This window comes from Aspergillus affinis, assembly GCF_023601865.1.
Source record: "Aspergillus affinis strain CMG 70 chromosome Unknown NODE_38_length_267853_cov_87_405585, whole genome shotgun sequence".
In the NCBI taxonomy this organism is placed as follows: Eukaryota; Fungi; Ascomycota; class Eurotiomycetes; order Eurotiales; family Aspergillaceae; genus Aspergillus; species Aspergillus affinis.
The window spans coordinates 39,837-61,084 of NW_026515819.1; the positions used below are offsets into that span (position 1 = coordinate 39,837).

General features: G+C 48.6%; 6 protein-coding genes across 6 annotated transcripts; 2 read left to right on the top strand and 4 right to left on the bottom strand.

The window, feature by feature from the left end:
- Nucleotides 1-64: 64 nt before the first annotated feature.
- KD926_006808 (putative MFS transporter) lies at nucleotides 65-3,253 on the top strand (the record flags this gene model as incomplete). Its single annotated transcript, XM_053099818.1, has 6 exons — nucleotides 65-447; nucleotides 504-908; nucleotides 956-1,051; nucleotides 1,292-1,332; nucleotides 1,453-2,254; nucleotides 2,308-3,253. The coding sequence occupies 6 exons, from the start codon at nucleotides 65-67 to the stop codon at nucleotides 3,251-3,253; spliced, it is 2,673 nt and encodes an 890-aa protein (XP_052956393.1).
- Nucleotides 3,254-3,595: 342 nt separating this feature from the next.
- Nucleotides 3,596-5,342, bottom strand: KD926_006809 (amino acid permease; the record flags this gene model as incomplete). The annotated part of the gene is made up of 2 exons (XM_053099820.1): nucleotides 3,596-5,061; nucleotides 5,114-5,342. 2 exons carry the CDS (start codon nucleotides 5,340-5,342, stop codon nucleotides 3,596-3,598), a joined length of 1,695 nt encoding a protein of 564 aa, XP_052956394.1.
- An 828-nt stretch (nucleotides 5,343-6,170) lies between these two features.
- On the bottom strand, nucleotides 6,171-6,686 carry KD926_006810 (uncharacterized protein; the record flags this gene model as incomplete). Its single annotated transcript, XM_053099821.1, has 1 exon — nucleotides 6,171-6,686. One exon carries the CDS (start codon nucleotides 6,684-6,686, stop codon nucleotides 6,171-6,173), a length of 516 nt encoding a protein of 171 aa, XP_052956395.1.
- A 3,105-nt stretch (nucleotides 6,687-9,791) lies between these two features.
- On the bottom strand, nucleotides 9,792-12,209 carry KD926_006811 (uncharacterized protein; the record flags this gene model as incomplete). Its single annotated transcript, XM_053099822.1, has 4 exons — nucleotides 9,792-10,063; nucleotides 10,181-10,262; nucleotides 10,525-11,862; nucleotides 12,078-12,209. The coding sequence occupies 4 exons, from the start codon at nucleotides 12,207-12,209 to the stop codon at nucleotides 9,792-9,794; spliced, it is 1,824 nt and encodes a 607-aa protein (XP_052956396.1).
- A 2,106-nt stretch (nucleotides 12,210-14,315) lies between these two features.
- KD926_006812 (endonuclease III domain-containing protein) lies at nucleotides 14,316-15,278 on the bottom strand (the record flags this gene model as incomplete). Its single annotated transcript, XM_053099823.1, has 1 exon — nucleotides 14,316-15,278. One exon carries the CDS (start codon nucleotides 15,276-15,278, stop codon nucleotides 14,316-14,318), a length of 963 nt encoding a protein of 320 aa, XP_052956397.1.
- A 250-nt stretch (nucleotides 15,279-15,528) lies between these two features.
- Nucleotides 15,529-17,256, top strand: KD926_006813 (DNA-repair protein; the record flags this gene model as incomplete). The annotated part of the gene is made up of 1 exon (XM_053099824.1): nucleotides 15,529-17,256. One exon carries the CDS (start codon nucleotides 15,529-15,531, stop codon nucleotides 17,254-17,256), a length of 1,728 nt encoding a protein of 575 aa, XP_052956398.1.
- Nucleotides 17,257-21,248: the final 3,992 nt, after the last annotated feature.

Genomic DNA, 21,248 nt, shown 5'->3' on the forward strand with positions numbered 1-21,248 from the left:
TAAGTCCTCTGGACATCCTGCGGGGTTTCCAATCGCAACCTTTTCTACACAACTCACTACCACTATGTCCCCCAAACGCGTCCTCATATCCTACGGTGTCGACGTCGATGCCGTGGCTGGCTGGCTGGGCTCCTACGGCGGCGAGGACAGCCCCAATGACATCAGCCGGGGCATCTGGGCCGCGACGGTCGGAACGGAGCGTCTGCTCAAGATGTTTAAGAAATACGATATTCGTACAACCTGGTTCATAACCGGACATAGTATCGAATCGTTTCCCGAAGACATGGCGAGAGTTAGAGATGCGGGACATGAAATTGGACTGCATGGTTATTCGCATGAGAATCCGGTGGATATGTCCCGGGAGCAGCAAAGGGATGTTTTGAAGAAGACGGTTGACTTGTTGACGGAGTTCACGGGGAAGAAGCCGAGGGGGAGCGTTGCGCCTTGGTGGGTTGCTATCCATTTTCTTGCAGACAGTGATGTCGGTTGTGCTAATGGTGCAGGTGGGAAACCGACGCGGAAGGCGTGGCGATGCTTCGGGAATATGGCGTTGAATATGACCACAGTCTGAGCCATCATGACTGCCAGGCGTATTACCTCCGCACAGGAGACCAATGGACCAAGATTGACTACACTCAGAAGGCAGAAACATGGATGAAGCCGCTGGTGCCGGGCAAGGTGACAGATCTAGTCGAAATCCCGGGAAATTGGTACATTGATGATTTGCCCCCGATGATGTTCATCAAGTCGGCGCCAAATAGTCATGGGTTCGTGAACCCGCGAGATGTTGAAGATATCTGGCGGGATCATTTCGATTATTTCTATCGTGAGTACGATCAGTTTGTGTTTCCGATTTCCATCCATCCGGATGTTTCGGGCAGGCCGCAGGTGATTTTGATGCATGAACGGTATGTATTTGAGAGATTTTGGAATGCGGAATGGCTAACAGACATAGACTTATCGAGTATTTCAAATCGCATGATGGGGTGGAGTTTGTGACCATGGAGGAGATTTGTGATGATTTCAAAAGAAGGAATCCGGCGCCTGTTGAGTGAGCTGGAGTAGACTGGTTTTGCGACGCGACTTAGCAAAGACCATTATGCGGATCTTTCGATCGTTGAGCCTGAAAATCGATGACGTTCTCACATGGTGAGCTTTGTGAATACAATCCTATTAGTCAACAATATCACCTCGATAAACCGGTTGCTTACCATGTAGAAACTCCCCGGCCTTCAGTGATCGGAATCGAATGAGAAATCCCACCGAGTAGTGGCACTGACAGCTCGTCTAGCTACAAGCACGGGCCTCGGCTAGCATTGCCCTCTCCAGCTCGTGTTTCCCGATCCCCTCTCGGTGTAGTTGTCCCACGCGGGGGCCCCCGTGGGGGCACACGGGTTGCGGGGGAAGTACGGGGATGGCTCCATATTGGCTGACGATCGCCAAACTTTGAAGATCCTGGTCGCCGTATGACCTGCCATTCGTTCGACTCGCTATGCCAGCGGCGTCCCCAAAATGCGTGGGGGTGCCAGACGTCAGATACTACTCTTTCCGATATATCAGGCATTCCCATGGCTGTTGAGAGACGAGTTCCCATCAACTTTATTATCGCGTTCATCGTTCATCGTTCATCGTTCATCATGGCAGGGAATAAGCCAAATGTCGCGCACAATGAGGATCCCATGAAGCCAGCGGATATCAACCAGATACAAGATATTCGTGTACCCTTAACCGAAGATGATAACAAGCGGATCCGAAGAAAGACCGACTCCATCATCCTGGTCATCCTCTGCTGGACGTACCTGATGCAGATTCTTGACAAATCTGTACTCGGCTACGGAGCAAACTTTGGTCTCAAAGAAGATGCCAATCTCACCGGGAACCAATACTCCCTAGTCGGATCGATTGCTCCCATCGCCCAGCTGGCCTGGCAGCCTTTCTCGTCCTATCTGATTGTCAAAGTACCCCATCGCATTCTCATGCCCGTGCTGGCCGCGGGTTGGGGTATCGCGCAAGCGGCTATGGCAGCCTGTCACAGCTTCGAGGGCCTCATGGCTACTCGCTTCTTGCTCGGTCTCTTTGAGGCGGGGTGTCTTCCCTTGTTTAGTATCATCACTAGCCAGTGGTATCGTCGTGCAGAGCAGCCCTTGCGGGTGGCAGCTTGGTACAGTACCAATGGGCTTGCGACTATCCTCGCTGCGATCCTATCGTATGGACTGGGGCATGTGCAGTCTGGTCCTTTAAATGAATGGCAGTTGTAAGTCATTATGCTCACTCCGAAGCCCAGAAAATCTCAAACTGACTTACTAGACTGTTCCTCGTTTGCGGACTTATCACCGTCATCTCCACTCCTATCATGTACTGGAAGCTCGATAACGACATCCCCTCCGCCCGATTCCTCGACGAACAAGAGAAACTACAAGCGATGGAGCGTCTCCGCGCCAACCAGACCGGCAGCGGCAGCCGAGAATTCAAAGCCTACCAAGTCGTCGAAGCCGGCCTGGAACCGAAGACCTACCTCTGGATCGCGGCCGCGTTTCTCCTCAACGTAGGCGCATCGGTAACCAACGTCTTCGGACCACTGATCATTTCGGGTCTCGGATTCGACAAATTCAAAACCACCCTGTTGAACATGCCCTTCGGTGCGTTGCAGTTCATCATCATTTTATTTTCTAGCTGGCTGGCCCAGAAAGCCGCGTTGAAGTCCGTCGTCCTGGCCAGCTTCATGCTTCCTGTTGTGGCGGGCCTCGCGATCCTCTACGCGGTCCCTAGAGGAGGGAGCCAGCAAGGGGCCCTGATGGCCGGGTACTATCTCCTGTCGTTCCTGTTCGGAGGCAACCCGCTCATCGTGACGTGGATCGTCGGTAATACTGCGGGTACGACCAAGAAATCGATCATCATGTCATTCTTCAACGCTGCTGCTGCCGCAGGTAATATTGTTGGCCCGCTTCTCTTCAGCGACAACGATGCACCGGCGTATCTTCCCGGACTGCGTGCTTGTTTGGGGATCTTTGTGGCGATGGTGGCGGTTGTTTTTATCCAGTGGGCGAATCTGTGGGTGTTGAATAAGATGCAAGAGAAGCGACGAGTGAGGAACGGGAAGCCAGCGAAGATTGTGGATCGGTCGATGCAGACGGGGTATGAGGTTACTGAAGATGTGGCGGAGGAGGCCGGAGAAGAGGGGACAGAACTGGGCAGAAATGCCTTCAATGATCTGACGGACCGGGAGAATGACGAATTCGTCTATATTTATTGATGGATTTGGTTGGCAATGATGGAAGGATAGAAGGATGGATGGATGAAATGGTGTAACGAAATCATGAATGACTTTCTCGACGCCCGTGCATGGGTCACGGGGTCTTTGCCAATTGATGAGCGTTTTAAATCCTGAGTTAATCGAAATCAAAAAAAATTCTGCTGAATGACTTTTGGTAAAGATCTAATATTAACAACTCTTCAATACTATACAAGTGCTGGATATTCGACTAAGCCATGCAACAATCGAACGGTATAATTAAGAACCCAAACTCCATAATGCATCAGCTTCGCATCATTACACATACCCCATATATCGAACTCGTGCATCCGCCGATGGACATTAAATTCTCTCCCGGATGCGCTCCTGCCACGTCTTGGGAGTCGAGGTCTCCCACGAGTAATTCTGCAGTCGGCCGGTGTCCAGATCCGCCTGCAAGGGGTCCACGAAGGAAGTGCGGTAGATGAGCTTGTGGCCGAGATAGAGAATGACGAACAGAATGGGACAGATATAGGCGACCCAGAAATCGGAGACGTTGAAGGTAGGGATCCACGCGGTGAATCCCTGCGTCAGGATGATGAGAGTGTTGAAGAATAAGCCGTAGTAGGCCAGCCACGGCTGCCAGATGGCCTTGTAGGGCAGCGTGTCGCGCGACAGATCGCGGGCCTTGAGCGCGCGCATGAATGCGATGTGACTCATGTTGATCGAGAGCCAGCAGATGAACCCGGCAACTCCAGAGATGTTGACGAGCCAGTTGAAGACGGTACCACCGGAAGTGGAGACATTCATAAACGCCAGGAGACCGAAGAGCGCGGTGAAAGTGACACTAACCCAAGGAACACCCTTCTTGGTGACCCAGCCGAAGATCTTGGGAGCGAAGCCCTCCTGCGCGAGACCCAGGAGCACACGACTGCCGCTGTAGACGTTGGAGTTAGCGGCGGACAAGACCACGGTGAGAAGCACGGCGTTGATGATATGTGGCAAGACCTTTACGCCAGCCAGATTAGCAGCAATCACCATGGGGGAAGCCGACGCGTCATTGGTGTCGGTGATCAGGTTCGGGTTATCGTAGGGGACCAGAAGACCGATAAAGAAGATGGTGAGCACGAAAAAGACGAGAATCCGGATGAAGGTCTTGCGGATGGCGGAAGGAACGGTGACCTGGGGGTTCTCCGTCTCGCCGGCTGCGACACCAACAAGTTCGGTACCCTGGTAGGAGAAGCCGGCCTGGATCAACACGGCCCAGAAACCGACGAATTTGGCCGTCGCATCTTTGTTCTCGATCAGATAAGGAGCAAAGGCACCGGGGGTATGGTAATATTTGAACCCGATATACCCTTGCTGTCCGACGCCAGCATCGATACAGATGGCAAAGATCATGAAGCCCAGAACTGTAATGACCTTGATTATGGAGAACCAGAACTCCAGCTCTCCGTAGAATCCCACCGGAAGATAATTGATAAGCGAGATCAAGACCCAGAATATCGCGATAAAGATGGCAATCGATAGGTCTTTGTCCCAAAACTGAATGATCACACCCGTTGCCGTTAATTCCACAGCAAAGGTCGATGCCCAATTAAACCAGTATATCCAACCCATTGCGAAACCCAAGCTCGGGTCCACCAGGCGCGTGGCGTAGGTCGTGAACGATCCGGGGATGGGGATGTAGGTCGCGACCTCGCCCAGCGAGGTCATAACCGAATAGACGATAGTTCCAACGAAGATGTAGGCGATCAGGGCACCGGCCGGACCGGCCTCCGCGATAGCCGTTCCACTGCTGATGAAGAGACCAGTTCCAATCGTTCCACCTGAGCTGTCAGTATCGAGGTGCAAATCAAATTGGACGGGATCATCGCCTACCGATGGCAATCATCTGCAAGTGTCTGCTCTTCAGCTTCCGTTGCAGCTCCGGCTGGGGAGTGTCGCCTCCCATGCCCTCCTTTTCCACGTCATGCTCGTGTGCGTTTGCGTTTGCGGACTTGTCCTTCTTGCCAAGGGCCTTGATGCCGAACTTTCCTTTTCCCGAGGATGGAGGATCAGCGGCGGAGATTTCGACCTGAGGCGCCTCGGTGACCTCGTCGGGGGCCATGTTGGGCCGGATGAAGTCTGTAGGATAGAGGGGTAGACTGAGATAGAGAGGGGAGGAAGGAAGTGTCAAGATGGAGACGTCAACAAAGAGGGGTTTGACTCAGAGAAAAAGAAAGACTTTTCTTCTTTTTTTTTTTTTTTTTTTTTTTTCCTTTTCCTTCTTTTCCTCTTCTGCAATGGAACCCGTCCGACGGAGCAGTTGAGCCGAAGTGGCGGCAAAAGCCCACCCGAGGCAAACTATTATGTAAAGGGAACGGCGATAAAGTCACGCTAGATCAATCGGTCACAGTGTAAGATGCAGATAACTAGAGTGAGCTAGCATGGCAGAGAGCATTGCACGAGTCTGTTGGTGAGCTGATGGCTGTCTGTCGGGCAATTCATCGTCTGGCGGAACCCGTTTTCCACTGTGCCTCCAGGAAGGAAAAAAAAAGAAAAAAAAAAAAAAAAGAAGGAAAAGAAGACTCAGCAAAGAGTGGGTCGCGGCGCCACCAAGCCTTGCCAAGATCCTCTTGGTCGCCAGATTCCTCAGGCACTCCCGGCCTGCAAACGGTCTGGGCGCCGGAAGAGGCAACCCGCGCAGAGTTTTAGGGCTCAGGGCTCGCCGTTTTGCCCCCGCCGGAACGTGGGCGCCCGGCATCATCCCTTAGATCGATGATGATAACATTGTACACGGAGTAAGTTAATGATCGGTCCCACTTCTCAACTGAAACTGTGCCCTCACCATGAAGGCCATTCCGAAGGCTATTTGATCAGCTCGAGTGTGACACAATGACTAATGCGATTATTCGAGAGATGATGGTTAATATTTATTCTACTGTCAAGTTCGATTCTAGACCCAACTAGATACTATCGTCTTAAGGTGAGTCTGCCAAAGCCGATCAACCAGCCAACGTATGGGGAACTGCGACGGACCGACGCTTGCTGGCAAGTATGAAAACCAATCATCGTCGTCAGTCACGCTCAAGGTTCGTGTCAAGGCGGTGCATTCGGAGTATGGGGGATAAAACCCGCTGTTCTCCCAGTCAATGATCCTGGTGATAGTGTATCCGCCTGCATCGGGTTCTTCCTTCACCATGATATTGGCGGGCCGAATATCCCCGTGTGTGAAGATAGATCCGTGACCTAGAGTCGGGTATTCGTGCGCTAACGGAGAGCGGAGATACTTCACGTAGGATTTGCTACCATGATGACGAGCGGAGAATTGCAAATCGCTATATGCGTGGCTGGTTGTGATACCTTGGAATAGGGCGCACTCGTCGACCCGGAGTTCTTTGGCTCCCTCTCCGCAGATTCCTCCTATCGGAGCTCCCTCGTCTTGGGAAATGCTTCGGAGCCGTCTGAACATGCCATCTAGTTGGGCCTGTATCGATGTTTTCTCTTCGGATGACAAGCGGGGCCATGCTCATATTTAACTGATGCGAAAGTAATTCCCTGTGTAAGATCCCAGTCTAGGGCTTCCTGCAGGGACCCTGATAGGTTCTGAGCATTTGTCTCTAGGGACAAGGATGTTGCTAGGAAAGCTCCATCATCTGTGTAACCGAATCTAGCCTTTAGATTGCCCATCCAGAATAGAGGGGCCAGAAAGAGCATAAACAGGATAGGGGATATCGGCGAGCCTTGTAGTAAGCCACAGAATATCCTAATCTTAGGCCCTAGTTCTTTATCTAGTCGGATTTAAACTGTACGATCCGTGATAAAGGAAGTTACCCAGCGGACTAGATTATCAGGCCAGCCTTGCGTGCGTAATCTGTGCACCAGTCTGCCAGGAAGAACCCTATCAAATGCCCCTTTGATATCGAAAGTTAAAAGGGAGGCTGTCTTGCCCTAATTTAGGGTTTGCTCTACATCATGCAGCAGGCAGGTAGTAAGATCAACAGCAGAGCGAAAAGGTAAGGCCCCAAACTGTTAGCTAGCAAGAACGTTATAAGAAATAGCAATCTATGCCATATTCCGTGCTATCAGACGTTCGAGGCCTTTGCCTAGAACTGAGAGGAGGGCAATTGGTCTGTACGACCTGGGATTCGCCCAGTCTGCCTTATTTGGCTTTTGGATGATAGCCAGAACAGCGTGGCAGAAGCATTGAGGGTGGTAATCAGTTGATAAATATCCTTGATAGAGTGCTAGCATTCTGTCTTTGATCAGGGGCCATGCTGCCTTTAGTATGCTGGTAGAAAGTTTATCACTTCCTGGAGTTGTATTGCCTGCATGCAAAACTGCTTTCTCTACCTGCGCCGTTGATATGTCCGGGAATGCCAGAGATCTAGATATATTGCAGGTGTATCTAATGATATTTCTCCTGCTTCAGTAGAATTCTGGAAGAGGTTTCGGACTAGGATATCACGTTTTTCTTGTGCACCAACTGCTGGGGGGCAGTCAGGTTGTAGAGGGTCCTTTATTGGTGGGCTCCGGTAGGGTTCTATTGTCCTATGTTACTTGAACATCTCAAATTTGCTTGTAGTAATTGCATTTATTTTGTTTTTCTAGTATTCCCGTTGGGCATGTCGAACTACCCGCCGGAAATCCTTTTTTGTATAAGATTCAATGCGGTATTTCTGGAGTGCTTCTTTGCACTCTAGGTTTTACTACAGTTGGTCTCCCCCCTGAGGTCAGGGCCAAGAGACTGCAAAAACGGGAGAGATCTAAGGTACTGAATTTCAGTCTTTGTAAGGTCTTGGGGTGTCGCTGACCTCATGGAAGAGTAGTGAGGAAAGGGCGGTAGTCTAATGTAGCATCTAAGTAATCTGTAGCTCTAGTATTTGCTCCAGCAAGAGCAAGAGTACTAGATGCAAAGGTTAGATCGATAGTATTGCCTTTGTCGTGTGTAGGGGTATCTATCTCGGAGATAAACACTAGTTTAAACCTGTCGAGCCATTCGGATACTGGCTGATACTTGCTCGGCTAAAGTGGAGGGATCTCGCTGGAGCGAAGCTGCCATCTATTATGTAGCAGATTGAGGTTACCTGCTAGTAAGGTCAGCTGGGTAAAGTAAGAGTCAAGAAATTTAATAAGTTCCTGCACGGCCCTGCCAGGTCTGATCGAGGATCCAGCAGTGGAAGCATTGTAAATATTAAAAATTAGGGTAGATTGCTCTGAGCGTCCAGAAATTTGGAGGAAAACAATATCTGATAGTAATTCTAGAATTTTATATTTTTCATTCATTGAAATTCCAAACTGATATTGTAGTAGTAATATACCAAAACGTACTGCCTTAGCTGTAACGGGAGGGGAGTCTGCTATTCCTTATTGAAGAGGAGTAACTGAGCGGGATAGAAAATTGTAGGATAGCTGTTGATAGTTATATCCTGATCTTGCGAGTCCCCAGGGGTTGCAGGGGCTGCGGGGGGCCGGAAGCAGCATTTACTCTCAATCCGTGCCTTAGAGAAGGTTAAGGAGCAGGTCTTACGGGTCTCAGCCTGCTGGACCTTTGTGAAACGAGAACCTGGCTTGCTGGGCCGGAGAAGGCATAGGTCATAGTCTGCTGGGTGGGGACCATGGCAGTGTAGGCATCTTGGGGGGCAGGTATAGGGAACTGCAGTACCGCAGTAATTGGTGTAACCTTCTTCAGTGTGTTGTATAGAGCCGCAGAGGCGGCAGCGAGAATTGCGTGCACAAGATCTGGAATTATGCTACTTCTAGTAGCGGTTGCATTACAAGGTCTTAACCTTTCTAGATAAGGGTTAGGCGTTAGTAATCATACCAAACAATGATAGTCGTATAGGTAACTTGGCCTTGCTTTCTTCAGGGAAGTTGATAAACCAGCTTGAAGAGATTGTATTTCTATTAGAAGTACCAACAGCAATTTCAGTTACAGCAACTGGAGTAAGGCCAGTAGCTTCAACCACTTCAGCTGATAGTATCTCCGGGTTAACAGGGACTATGGAGTATTGTCTTGCACTAAGCTGGCCGACCTTTCTCGGTATATTTGTTACTCGGTAGGAGATCCAGCGGGAGCTACGCTCGATCTGGCAGGTATCGAAAAGGTAGAGATAGTCTCTTTCTGTGCCTCTAGGGCTGCAAGAGTTTCAGAGGATGAAGATAGGAATCAACTCCAGTCTTAATAGATTGGATACCCTTGGGTACCTTGTTATTGGCACCCAGATGGGAACGGAGGCTAGTATAAATAGCGTATGCGTCCATATTTTGGGCAGTGTGATTTGGCGGGAGGCGTACAAAGAGGCGGGAGTCAGGCTGCTGATTCAGAGCAGGGATTGTAGTTTTTAGCTTGGTATTGGGCTTAGGTGTGTCAGGGCCTTTGGCATTAGTTGTTTAAGTAGCTGTTGCGTACGTCGACTGAGCAAGACCGGAGGGGTGGCGAGATGGGGGGAGGGAGAAAGGGGGAGAGAGGCAGAGGCAGGGGCAGGGGAGGGTGTAGTCAAGGTCAAGGGAATACCGCTGATATAGGCGTTAAAGTATCGTTAGGCTATATCAGCCAGGTCGTTGCTGAACGCGTCTAGCGCGTCTCGCTGGTGGGGAGCAAGGCCTGACTGGCTCCGGTATTTGTCAGAAAGGCTGCTATCGGGCTAAAAATCCTCTGGCCCTCAGCAACCCTAGTAGAGGCTGCGGTAGTTGTCTCCAGTAGTGCAGCTTGTAGAAGCCCGCCTGGTTGGGGTTTGTCTGTTGCCATCACAGCGACGCGTCGGCGCGTGTAGGTAGCAGTCGGGTTGGGTGTGGCTGGCAGTGGGCGGTCGTCCCTGATCCCGGACACGGTGCCCGGAATGAGAACTAGATATGAGTATTCGAAAGAGCTCTTGTAATTCTATTCTAAGCACGGTGCTTAGAATGACCGAGGAGTGTGTCGAACCCCAGGGTAGGCGGAAGGGTACGCCCCTATGCTCCAACAATCTTTCGTCATCACATGACCGTTGTCTCGCTGCCGAGCTTGAGAGCGCTGCACGTTGGATGAATCTAGAAGAGTGTCAAACTGTGTGCATGTCAATTAGCATATGTCTCCTGTAGGCTTCAATTGATGCCGATTAGACTAGACTACCGGGTGGACGTCAACTATACAAGGCGAGCTTATGCCTTCACGGTAGTAAATCCAGAAGAGTGCCTGTATCTAGACAGCTAGGTAAATTTTCTCATGTAAAATCCAAATCTATCTTTTAACCATTGCACAGGAAATTGTACCAATACTCTTCCCGCGCGTATAGTCTTCCAATTTCTTCATCATAGTCCTCCAATACCATTCTCCGCTGCGTGCTGCCCTTGGGGGTTGTGCGAAACTGCTTGTCTGCCGATGCCAGCCCAATTCGCATGATTCCAATCCCTGCCCCCTTCGGCACCAGCTTGTTCGCCTGCTCAATAGCTGGCCAGATCGAGCTTGCGAATGCGGACACGGAGGAGCCTTCATCCCCGGAATTTGTGCTATCCCGGAACGATTCCGACCCCTCTGGTTGTTGTGGCGCGGGCTCGACAAGAACCGCAGTGCGCGATCGACGATGCCCGATGACCACCGCCCGCGACACTAGAGGGTGGTTCTCGATAGCCTTTTCCATTGGGACGGGGTTGATCTTGGTCCCGTCATTCAAGATGATGGTATCGTCAAGGCGGCCCTCGTACTTCCACAGGTTTGGCCGTGTCGGGTGGCGGCTGAAGAGATCCTTTGCGCGGTATTCGGTCGTGAGGTGCGGGAAGGTGTGGAAGATGCCGTGAATGTCTCTTGTTTCGCCGCGAGGAATTACCAACTCGTAAAGGTTGTCGTTTTTATCTTCGCTGCAAGCGTCCATGCGCACGCCATAGTATGGGTTCCACTCAAAATACTCCCAGTCCTCCTTGTTTCCTGGGACGAGGGAGGGCACGAGGCCAAGCTCGCTGGAGCCCATGACGGAGACAAGGTTCGTGTTCTCGTTCAGGACAGCGCCAATTTCTGGCGCGAGGGGCGCCCCACCGATGCAGACTATGCGTAGGGTTGAAAGAGTTTGCATGGCGGAGGGAGATCGACAGGTTGCTTCGACTAGGGAAGGGGTGATGACAGCGACGGTGGGGTGTGCGGTCTCGATTACCTGGACCAGCGCGTCGACGGTGAGGGGGGTGGTGGTTGGAGGCGGGTAGACGAATGGAGTGCCGTTGAAAATGGACATGAGCTGGGCGAAGATGCCCATGAGGTGGAAGAATGGGGCCGTGGAGAGGAACAGGTCGTCGCGACTGAGCCGGTTGGGGATGGCTGAATGCCTGCCTTCGGGGAGGGACAAATAGGTCTGTTTGTCCATGGTTCCTAGGAACCCGTGCGTGAGGAAGATGGGCTTGGGAACACCTGTTGTACCGGAGCTGTGGATGATGATGGCGCTCTGGTCCTCAATCGCCTGGTATGGCGTGTCATAAGGGAAGTTGCCAGAATAGTTGGCAAACATCTTCTCGAAGGTGGGCACCTCGATCAAGGCCGGGTTGCCAGCTCTCAAAGACTTCCCCAAACGCTGCGCGTGGTCTTTGTAGGAAGAGCTGAAAAAAATGACCGAGCACTCCATTCCCCCCAGGAGCGCAGCCAGCACATCCGTGGAGTTTTTCACCGACGGCAGAAAAGGCTAGAGTCGCTTGGTCAGTACCTGTGTTGGCTACCAGAACAAAAAAAAAAAGGAAAGTGCTTTGTAGCCGGTCTTCTGGCAAGCCACCACCACCACTAGGTACCGGACGTCGTTGTCTCCAATGTAAAGCACGACCTCGTCCTTGCCTTATCCATGGATTGCTCGATGAGAGAGGCGGTTGAGTCAACCGCCTTGTAAAGCTCTCCCATGGTTACCTTCGAGAGACCATCGGCCTGATGGTGGCCATTGGGGGTCTTGCAAACCGCCCTGGCCGGGCACACCCTAGCCAGATTGTCCAGGACGTTGGCCATTGTCCGTTTCCCGGGGTTCTGATGTTCATAGGCCATGATAGGTAGTACGTTGGTGCGGAATAAGCAATGTTATGGTGTCGGGATGAGTGTAATGATCGCTGAATGATGCTAGATTTTCAGCTGGGTTTCCTTCGGGATTTAAATAGTAACGATCAGGTGCTCGGAGGCCTGTGCCGGGTTGTATGGGTGGCGGTCAAGAATAGGGATATCTTGATGGGAAACATAGATGTGCAGAACACAGATCCCTCGTAGATCACATCATTGTCTGGATGACTGGATGACTGGATGACTGGATGACTGGACGTGCCGATTTCCGTGGAGGTCTCTCCCAAACTTCCGCACTGCGTCACATGGTGTGTGCAGATGGAAAAGATCGCTGGAAGACCCTGCAGGCTCTAGAGAGGTATCTACGTATTTGCAGAGATCGCCAGATCATCTACATGGTTCATTGCCCCTAACCCCCACATCCGGCGTTGATCTAGGCGCCGAGTTTCCGAGAAACTGGCCACAACACCTTCTCATTCCGCTTCCGGTCAACACCTAATGGATAGTTATTGTGCGGCGGAAAGTTAGGTAGGTGTGTACCATTGTTCCTTTGACAGCCTCAAGTCCCCTAGGCATTCACGTACCACGCTCTAATTCAATTTCTTCCCGGCGGCTCTCCGGTCGGAAGAAGAAACATGATGTCCGGGAGAAGAGACATAATTGACGGGTAAGAGCCCTGAAAAGAGTGTTAGACTCAATATCTCCAGAATTTAGATCTCCTATGGTTCTATTATACTGGGGAGAAAGCTCCTACTACTTAATATTGTCTCTACCAATTTTAAACTCGGAAGAAGATATGGAAACATGGAGAGAGATAAACAGAGCTTAATACACGCGCAGAAAATATTAGAGGAAACGTCTGCCGGGATTTGTCACACGAGTCGGCATTGTCAAAGTTTGTTTTGAAAATTTATCATTCTAGGAAGGATCACTGATCACCACACCAAGATTTCATTTCTGGAATCAAAGGCCTCGAAAGCTCGTCAGAATTGTAAATGCATTGGGATGTACTCGCAGTTCTGCTACAAAGGTCAGAGGGATTTCGAGACCGACTGTACATTAGGCATGGCCCGATGCCAGGTCCCAAGATCTGGCGTAGTCGTAACACGTTAGATTTCAATAGTTAAGGTATCTGCCTTTCTTTGTTAGGTGGAGGACAGAATATTCAACTGGGCCTGTAGGCGAAGTTATGGTGAGAAGATAGGGAGTATTATTATAGAGGTAGCTAGCTAGGTCTAGCTCCTAGGTTCTGGAGTAGTATATTTTAATGCCGTTTGTGAGTATATATAGAGCGGAGGGGATATTCGGACGGGCGATTATACAAGGTGTGATGATTGGTTGAAGGCATCTGATCGCGCTAATTTATAGTAGTTTATACATCATAATGTAAGATTATAAGGTAGGATGAGAGAAGTATTAGATAGGCATAAATAGTATATACATTTAGCTTCTATCTCGATCTATTGAATAATTTTCATTTTGCGTTCTGTAGTAGCTATTTTTATTACCGAACTATGGTTACTAAAAGCACAGGTGAGGGAAACTTGAAATTAATGAGTCAAGCTATCGATAGAATATATAGGGATTTTTAGTCTCGACTTTCGAGGAAATAAAAGAGATATTATATTCATTGCTTTTGATTTTTCTTTGGTTGCCAACAAGAAATACAAGTCTTGTGAATGGTTTAAATGGTCTTTACAATATTAAACGTTCTTTTGCTGTGTATGAGTTGATGATAAATAAATACATCTATAATTTTAAAGTCAACAAGAAGTTATTGGTTTAATATTTTAATCCTGCGAATGTGTAAACGCAAATATTGAGCTACCTGGTTGAAAGCGAAGCCCTGTAATAGAAGAATTACCGGCTATGCTAAAGGATTTCTGCATGAAAGAATATCGAATCTTCAGTTGTTATAAACAGAAACAAAGTACCGGAAAGAACTGTAAAAGATCCACTAACTGTTGCCGTTACTGTTGTAGTCAATGACTGACTTTTGAAAGTCACAATGACGATTTTAGTTATGTAACTAGCTGAGAACGCCCCAAGGGATGAGTGTCCAAGCGAAAAACGAAAATGAGAAGCTAACAAAAAGAGCTAGCTTGCTGAATCTGGCATGAGGTCACGAAACGCTTTCCGAAGACGACAACTCCCTGTTGACTTGGACCCGGCCTTGCATTCAGGACACTCCCGTCCATGTGTGATAAACAACAGATGAAGAGAATACTTGAACTCATCGGGTATCTTCCTTTCAAGGTGTGCACGAGCTTGTTCCGGCGTTGCATGTATTGGCCTCCATCCCAGAAAGCCAGTGATACGATAGATATGTGTGTCCACGACGAACTTCTGCCTATTCAAAGTCAAAGCAATCACACAACTAGCCGTCTTAGGACCGACCCCGTTATAGCTAAGGAACTCCTCCATCACCTGTTCATCTTCAAGCGGCCAGAGATGATTCAAGCTATAGACACCATGTCTACTTTTGACTTGTCGTAGGAGAGACATGATGAATTTAGCCTTCCTAACATGAAGGCCACCGCAGGAGAGTGCATCTTGAAGCTTGCTCTCGCCCCTCTCGCTGATAGCGTGGTAATCGGTCCATGACCCGTATTCCTCGATCATGGCCTGGACCTGTCGAATTGCGTTGCGCTCATTGGTGGCTTGGCATAATATGGCGTAAACAAGCCCATCCAACGGATCTGCGAAGACGGTAGGACGATCCATTCCATCAGCATTCATCACAGTCGTGGCGGTAGGGTCACGTTCTCCATGAGACGCTGATAGGATACGATGTGCCTCCCGACACTCTTGTGGAGATGGACGTTTGAAACCGGGGAAGGGGGAGCTCGTAGTAAATTTTTTGTAATGTGCGATTTTCTTCTCCGGTTTGATCTTCACTTTCGAAGTGAGATTCGCGGTTTTAGCGACATCATGAACGGGCAGTCTTAAATTCCGTGTGCGTGGCTTTTGCGCCTTCAAGATAGGGGCCATCGAAGCGGCGTTTCGAGTGGCGCGAACAATATATTTTCTTTGAATTTTTCTTTGGGTGGTTGAGGGCATTATTGTAGTTTTCCCTCTGTCACTTAGCGCTCTTAAACAATCCCCTCGTAAATTCGGGGATGCTAGATCGGGTGGCGAAAATGGCATGATGTCAGCCGCAAGCGGATCGAGATCGATCGGTTTAGGACTCGAGCCTAAATTTTGGAACCTACTGTGTAGTGGTGGACGGGTGTCGGTGCAGCAGTTTTCATGCGATTACTCTTTGGCGAGGCATCGCATCCCTGAACAACCAAGACTTCCGCTTAGAGCCATGGGACAAAATCACAATGTCACCTCGCAATTTACCCGACATGACCTCTCTCTTTTGGCCCAGTCGTCTCCTAAATCTCCCCTTCGTGTGATTGCCCTGATTGACTATGATTCGTTTTATGCCCAATGCGAGAGTGTGCGACTTGGAATTCCTTCAGACGTGCCTTTGGGTGTACAGCAATGGAATGCCATTATCGCGTTGAACTATCCAGCCAGGAGATATGGTCTCGCCCGGGCCATCTCGGTCAAAGAAGGTAGATCGAAATGTCCGAATATCATTCTACAACATGTTCCAACGTGGAGAGAGGGATGTGATACCTGGGCATACAGACCTGCAGCTACCATCACACCGGGCACCGACAAGGCTGCCCTAGATCCATACCGCTTAGAGTCACGAAAGGGTCTTGAGCTAGTTAAAAGAACATTACCACACACCCCCCCACAAATTGTCGAAAAGGCCAGTGTGGATGAGATGTTCATCGATCTCTCCGCACAAGTTCACGGCATCATGCTACAGCGATACTCGGCCTTGCTGGACGTGGAATCTTTGTCAGTAAATGAATTTCTGCCTTTACCAAGGACGTCTGTTTCAGATTGGGATGCAGACTCTGTGTTTGGAGCCGATACAGCACATGATCATCTGGACTGGGATGATATGTCTCTGCGCATTGGGTCGGAGATTGTGCACAACTTAAGACGAGAAATATATGGACAGATGAAGTATACCTGCTCAGCTGGTATAGCTCATAATAAGATGTTGGCAAAACTTGCAAGCGCACACAAAAAGCCGAATCACCAGACAATCATCTTGCGCCGAGGAACTTGTGAATTTCTCTCCGCGCACAAATTCCCCGAGATCCGTGGTCTTGGAGGGATTTTGGGTGCCCAAGTCGTTGAAACTTTAAAGACAGACATGATCTCAGAGCTCCTCCATGTTTCTCTGTCACAGATGAAAGGAGCTATGGGACCAGAGAAAGGGGAGTGGATTTTCAAGATTATACGTGGCGAAGAACAAAGTGAGGTCAACCCTCGAACACACGTCCAGTCAATGCTCTCCGCCAAAACATTCGTGCCCAAAATCGTTTCAGTCGAGCAGGCGACAAAATGGCTTCGCATTTTCGTTGCAGATATACTGGGCCGCCTTGCCGAGTTAGGCGCTGAGAACCATCAAGTCCGTCCCACTATAATGACTTTAAATCACCTCACAGAGGGCCGCTTTGGCCCTACTCGCTCCAAGCAGGTCACTATTTCAAGATCAACCTCGATAACCGAGAAATCCTTGTTCAACATTGCCCATGATCTACTCACTAAGATGGTTGTGGAAGAGAACAGTTGGCCTTGCAGAAGTTTATCTCTACGCATTACCGGATTTGAAAAAGTTTCACGACACGATAGTCTCATTTCATCGTATTTCACGACAAAATCTGCACCGCCGAATTTACCTTCCAATACATTGGCAGATGACCCTCAAAAGAGTCGGCTTACCGACGATCTGCCTAGGAATCGTGGGGGTGTCCATCTTTTACCACCCGAGAGTAATTCGCCATCTGAAGAAGAAAGAACCAAGTCTACTTTGATGAACAACCAACCCCTGCGTGGGCTGGGGTTGGAATTGGAACCCTATCTCTGCCCTCATTGCAAAATGTCTATCCCACCAACTGGAGTACTTGAGCATCTGGACTGGCATGTGGCACTCGAACTCTCCAACGCTGATGTATCTAGTGAGTGAAATTTTGATTGTGTCAGTAAGATTAGACATGTAGCTACAGGCCCTTTCACATATGCTAAATACATAATTTGCATTAAATGGTTCCTCTTCCGAAACTCCACTGCGGCATGCACATACGATTTAGATCGCACGATGGGGCTCTCTGAGAAGAAGGAAAGATTGGCCAAAACTTGAAATATTGCCTAGCATGGTCCTACAGTAAGTTTCAAACCAGAATGCTAGGTTTCCTTAGTGCGGAAACAATCATCCTTTTGCGTAAGCACGAACCGATCTGGCACAATCCGGTAGGTGTACTTTAAAAGAGGTGGCGAGCCTATAAGGCATCAGTCCAATAGGATCTATCCCACTGCAGATTGATCCAATCGGTATTTTCCCACGCGAAAATGTGGCGGAACGCACAGGATGGTCTTGGTTTTTCCAAGATATTCCATCTGCCATGATCTCAGTCACACTTATTAATGACCTTCAGCTCCAAAATCCGATTACATCACTACTGGGCGAACTATTGTTAGATGTTGATCTTTTTGAACACAGGCCCAGCTATTTGAAAAAGCCTCTAGTCAATTCCAATTGTTCACTATCTCTTGAGCCATGTCAAATTACGCAATGCTTCTCTGCTGACCTTTCCGTCGGCATACTTTGAAGAGTCTTGCAGCTTGTCTTCAAGCAAATAGCTTCTGAACTGCTTTTTTTGATATTTTCCTTCTTTGCTTGAATGTCTAGAAGGCCCGTCCTCTCCGTTTTCAGTCCTAGAGCGTAGTGCGAGATCCATATTGCAGGTATCGTTTATGCCGCAATCAATTATCGTTTAATACTAAATGTTCACGGAAAGTCGAAGCGTTGATAGACACGATTTCAAGCTGGAATCAACATCGAAAAGTCGAACTTTCGTTCTCGTTGATTTTTCATATCGATGATGCTTAGGAATAGTTCGTTGAAAGGTTGCAGGAATTGTCCATCAAATAGACTGAAGTACTCCTCCGAGTTAATCCGCATTATAGCCTTGGTAACAAGCCACATTTCATGTGCACTTGCTATTAAATCAGCTAGTCCCATCTCTGCTTCATTGCCACTTTAGAAGATTAACTCTTTTCATAGTATCTTCCATCTAGACAACGCCCGATCCAAAGGGGTTAAATTTTGTTAGATCATCCGACTTGCAAAGGCCGAGAACATCACTAGATGTATCCCTGACCAAAAATTAGTTCGTAGCTGAATATTGGGAAGAGGTTCTCTTGAATCGGATGACAAACCAGATATAACAGTAAAGAGTCCAAATACCCCGATACTACTGAAAACTGGATTACTAAACCCATCCCAAGCGCCATCCATGAGATCTATGACATGAACAAGAGAAGGTGAATGCGGGAATTTTACCAATAATGGCGACTGATTTTGAAAAAAATCAGTTCGTTACAAGGAAGATTTCCAGTTGACTCTAGAATCGTGATCATGGGAGGAATTCGAAAAGAAGTCACATGTACCAGCATTGGAAATCGCCGGTATCTCACCCTTCGACGGATATCAGGATCGTTGCGTCCAATTTGTAGTTGTAATAGAATGACTACTGCCTTTAGAAAATCGTAATTTTCTGACATCTGCGACTCGGAGGTCGCAGTGTATTTAATTTCTGTGTTAAACACGGGCAAGCTGAACATATAAGACTCCGCAATGTCAATGCAATCAACTGCTAGAGAGTACGTATCTCTCGGATAGGAGTGTAATGAACCTCCTAAAAATGTGGCCAACAGGAGAGGCAGGGTAGCAGATTCAGCTTAAAAGGTTAGAAAATAAATAATTGGGCAATGTCTGTGATAGTACTGCACGTAGAGATATTCAAACAGGTGTATATTTGTTGCCGAAAATAGACCTTGGTCAACAGCGTTTTCTAAATTGACCTAGGACTTGGTGCATGTGGCAAAGGGTTTTAAATTCTGCGTCAGCTCTTGAGCGCGTAATAAAAGAATGTTACCTTCTTAGTGATTAGTAGGCACACTCTCGGCTCTTTGAGTTGTCATATAGTTGTCTAACTCGATACTGCTGCTCCACATGAAAGGGAGTTCTTCAAAGCCCGGTTCTTCCAAAAAGTCCTCTGTGACATTCAACTGCCCACTAGCTGTCTCGCCTGAATGAGAGAACAGATTGGAAGAATGAACAGCCTTTGGCCGTCCAGCCTCAAGCGCTGGAATCAGATCTAGAACTGTGTTGTTGGCATCATAATATCGTAGTAAGAATGGTATGCGAGCTTTCAGTAACCTGTCTGGAACATTCCCGGATGGTGGCGACGGAGTCTCTTTCGGTTCGGTAATCTCTTGCTGGAGGGGAAACATAATACGGCTGTAACTATACGGTCTAGCATTGCTTTTACAGTTCCTACATGGCGATTTTATATCGCAGGAGGTCTTGTTGTGAGCACACGGATCATATAATTTTCGCGGTTTTCCCCTTTGCTCTGTTGGTGGGAGTGGCCGACCACGTCTCTTCGCGCATGTCTTGGCATGACGCCGGGCAGTATCTGTATGAATTTGCGTTAGTAACTGCGAGATTAAAGAAATTTTATACAGACTTTCGGGGGTACAATCGATCGCAAAAGTAGCAACAATGTCTTTAACCGGGAAAATCTGGGAATGCAAGGTTAAGACCAACTCAGTACGCGTTTAGGGCCGGAAGGTAAGCTTACGTGACTCCTCATGTCGACGCAAATGTGTGCTGGTAGAGAAGTCTGTAAAACAGATCCCGCATATGAAAGGGGCAACCATGTCAATAGGGGTTGAAGAAGGCAATCTCAAGGATGAGTCCGATCAGCGAAGTTTGTCTCGCAATCCCGCAGCTGCCGAAGTGGATATTTGCCAAGTGTGGGACTTATCCAATTCGTCAAGCAAATCCGCACCAAGAGTGGGCTTTTGCCTATTGGCTGAGACAGCATTAGCTTGATTTTTGATCCACTATGTATTTGGGTTACGTTGAACGCCTCCGTGATTGAAATTATATAACAGATATTTTTTAACTACATAAATTAAAATAGGGTCGTGTTAGACCGACACCCCCACGTGATTTACTAGTGCTATTCAGGCTTAGACCCCACGCAAATTTCCTTTTTTGGCTGTATTATAGGGCTCTTATCATAGGGTAAGCTGTATATTCGCCACCAAGTGCGTATGCTGAGTATTGTATGTTGTTATCGCCGTTACCGTCATTATTACTGTAGCACGTTGCTGTATACAGTAATAATGGCTTCATTAAATGGCTATCTTCAAGGCTACGAGAGCGACGATCCTCCCAACGAGCAGTAAAATGAGCAATTCGAAGAAGAGGAATTGAATGAATATGCAATGTTTATGCAATGAATCAATCGGCCAAGAAAGGCGATTAACTATATAAACGGTTTAGTCATCTTCCGCGGCCGCAGATTCCTGTCCTGCAGAAGTTGAAGCCGAAGTCCAACTCTGAGCTCTGTACAGGAATGTGAAATCGTTGCTTTCTTCGGAAAACCAGCATCCCCACCTCTTCATTCCGATTCGGTCCCTGGAACAGACCCTCAAGGGTCCAGCCTGTCGGGCCGCGTGCTTGGCGTGCTGTAACCGGTCCCACTCATCACTGCTGGTTTGGATCCATCCAGAGTTACAACCGACAAGTCCAGATGCATTTTCGAACAAGTTCCGAGATCACCATCATCTGCAGTATGTGTTACACAACCCCTTAGTGGAGCTGATCGGTAATAGAGAGGGTCCTGCACGGCAATGCCATCACCACTGGCCTTCCTTGAACTTTGCTGCAGGACCAACGGAAGACGGAATTAAGGACATGATTCAGAACGGCCTTAGCGGATAAAAAAATCTTACTCCCTTGCCGCGCGGTGATTCCAGCCATGTCTCGGTTTACACCTTTTACATGATTGTTTCCTTGATGACATTTTCTTCGACATCTGTTTTGATAAACTCTCACGTAGCTTACGGGTCGTTACGGCCTTGCTCTTGCTTCTACTGGTAATG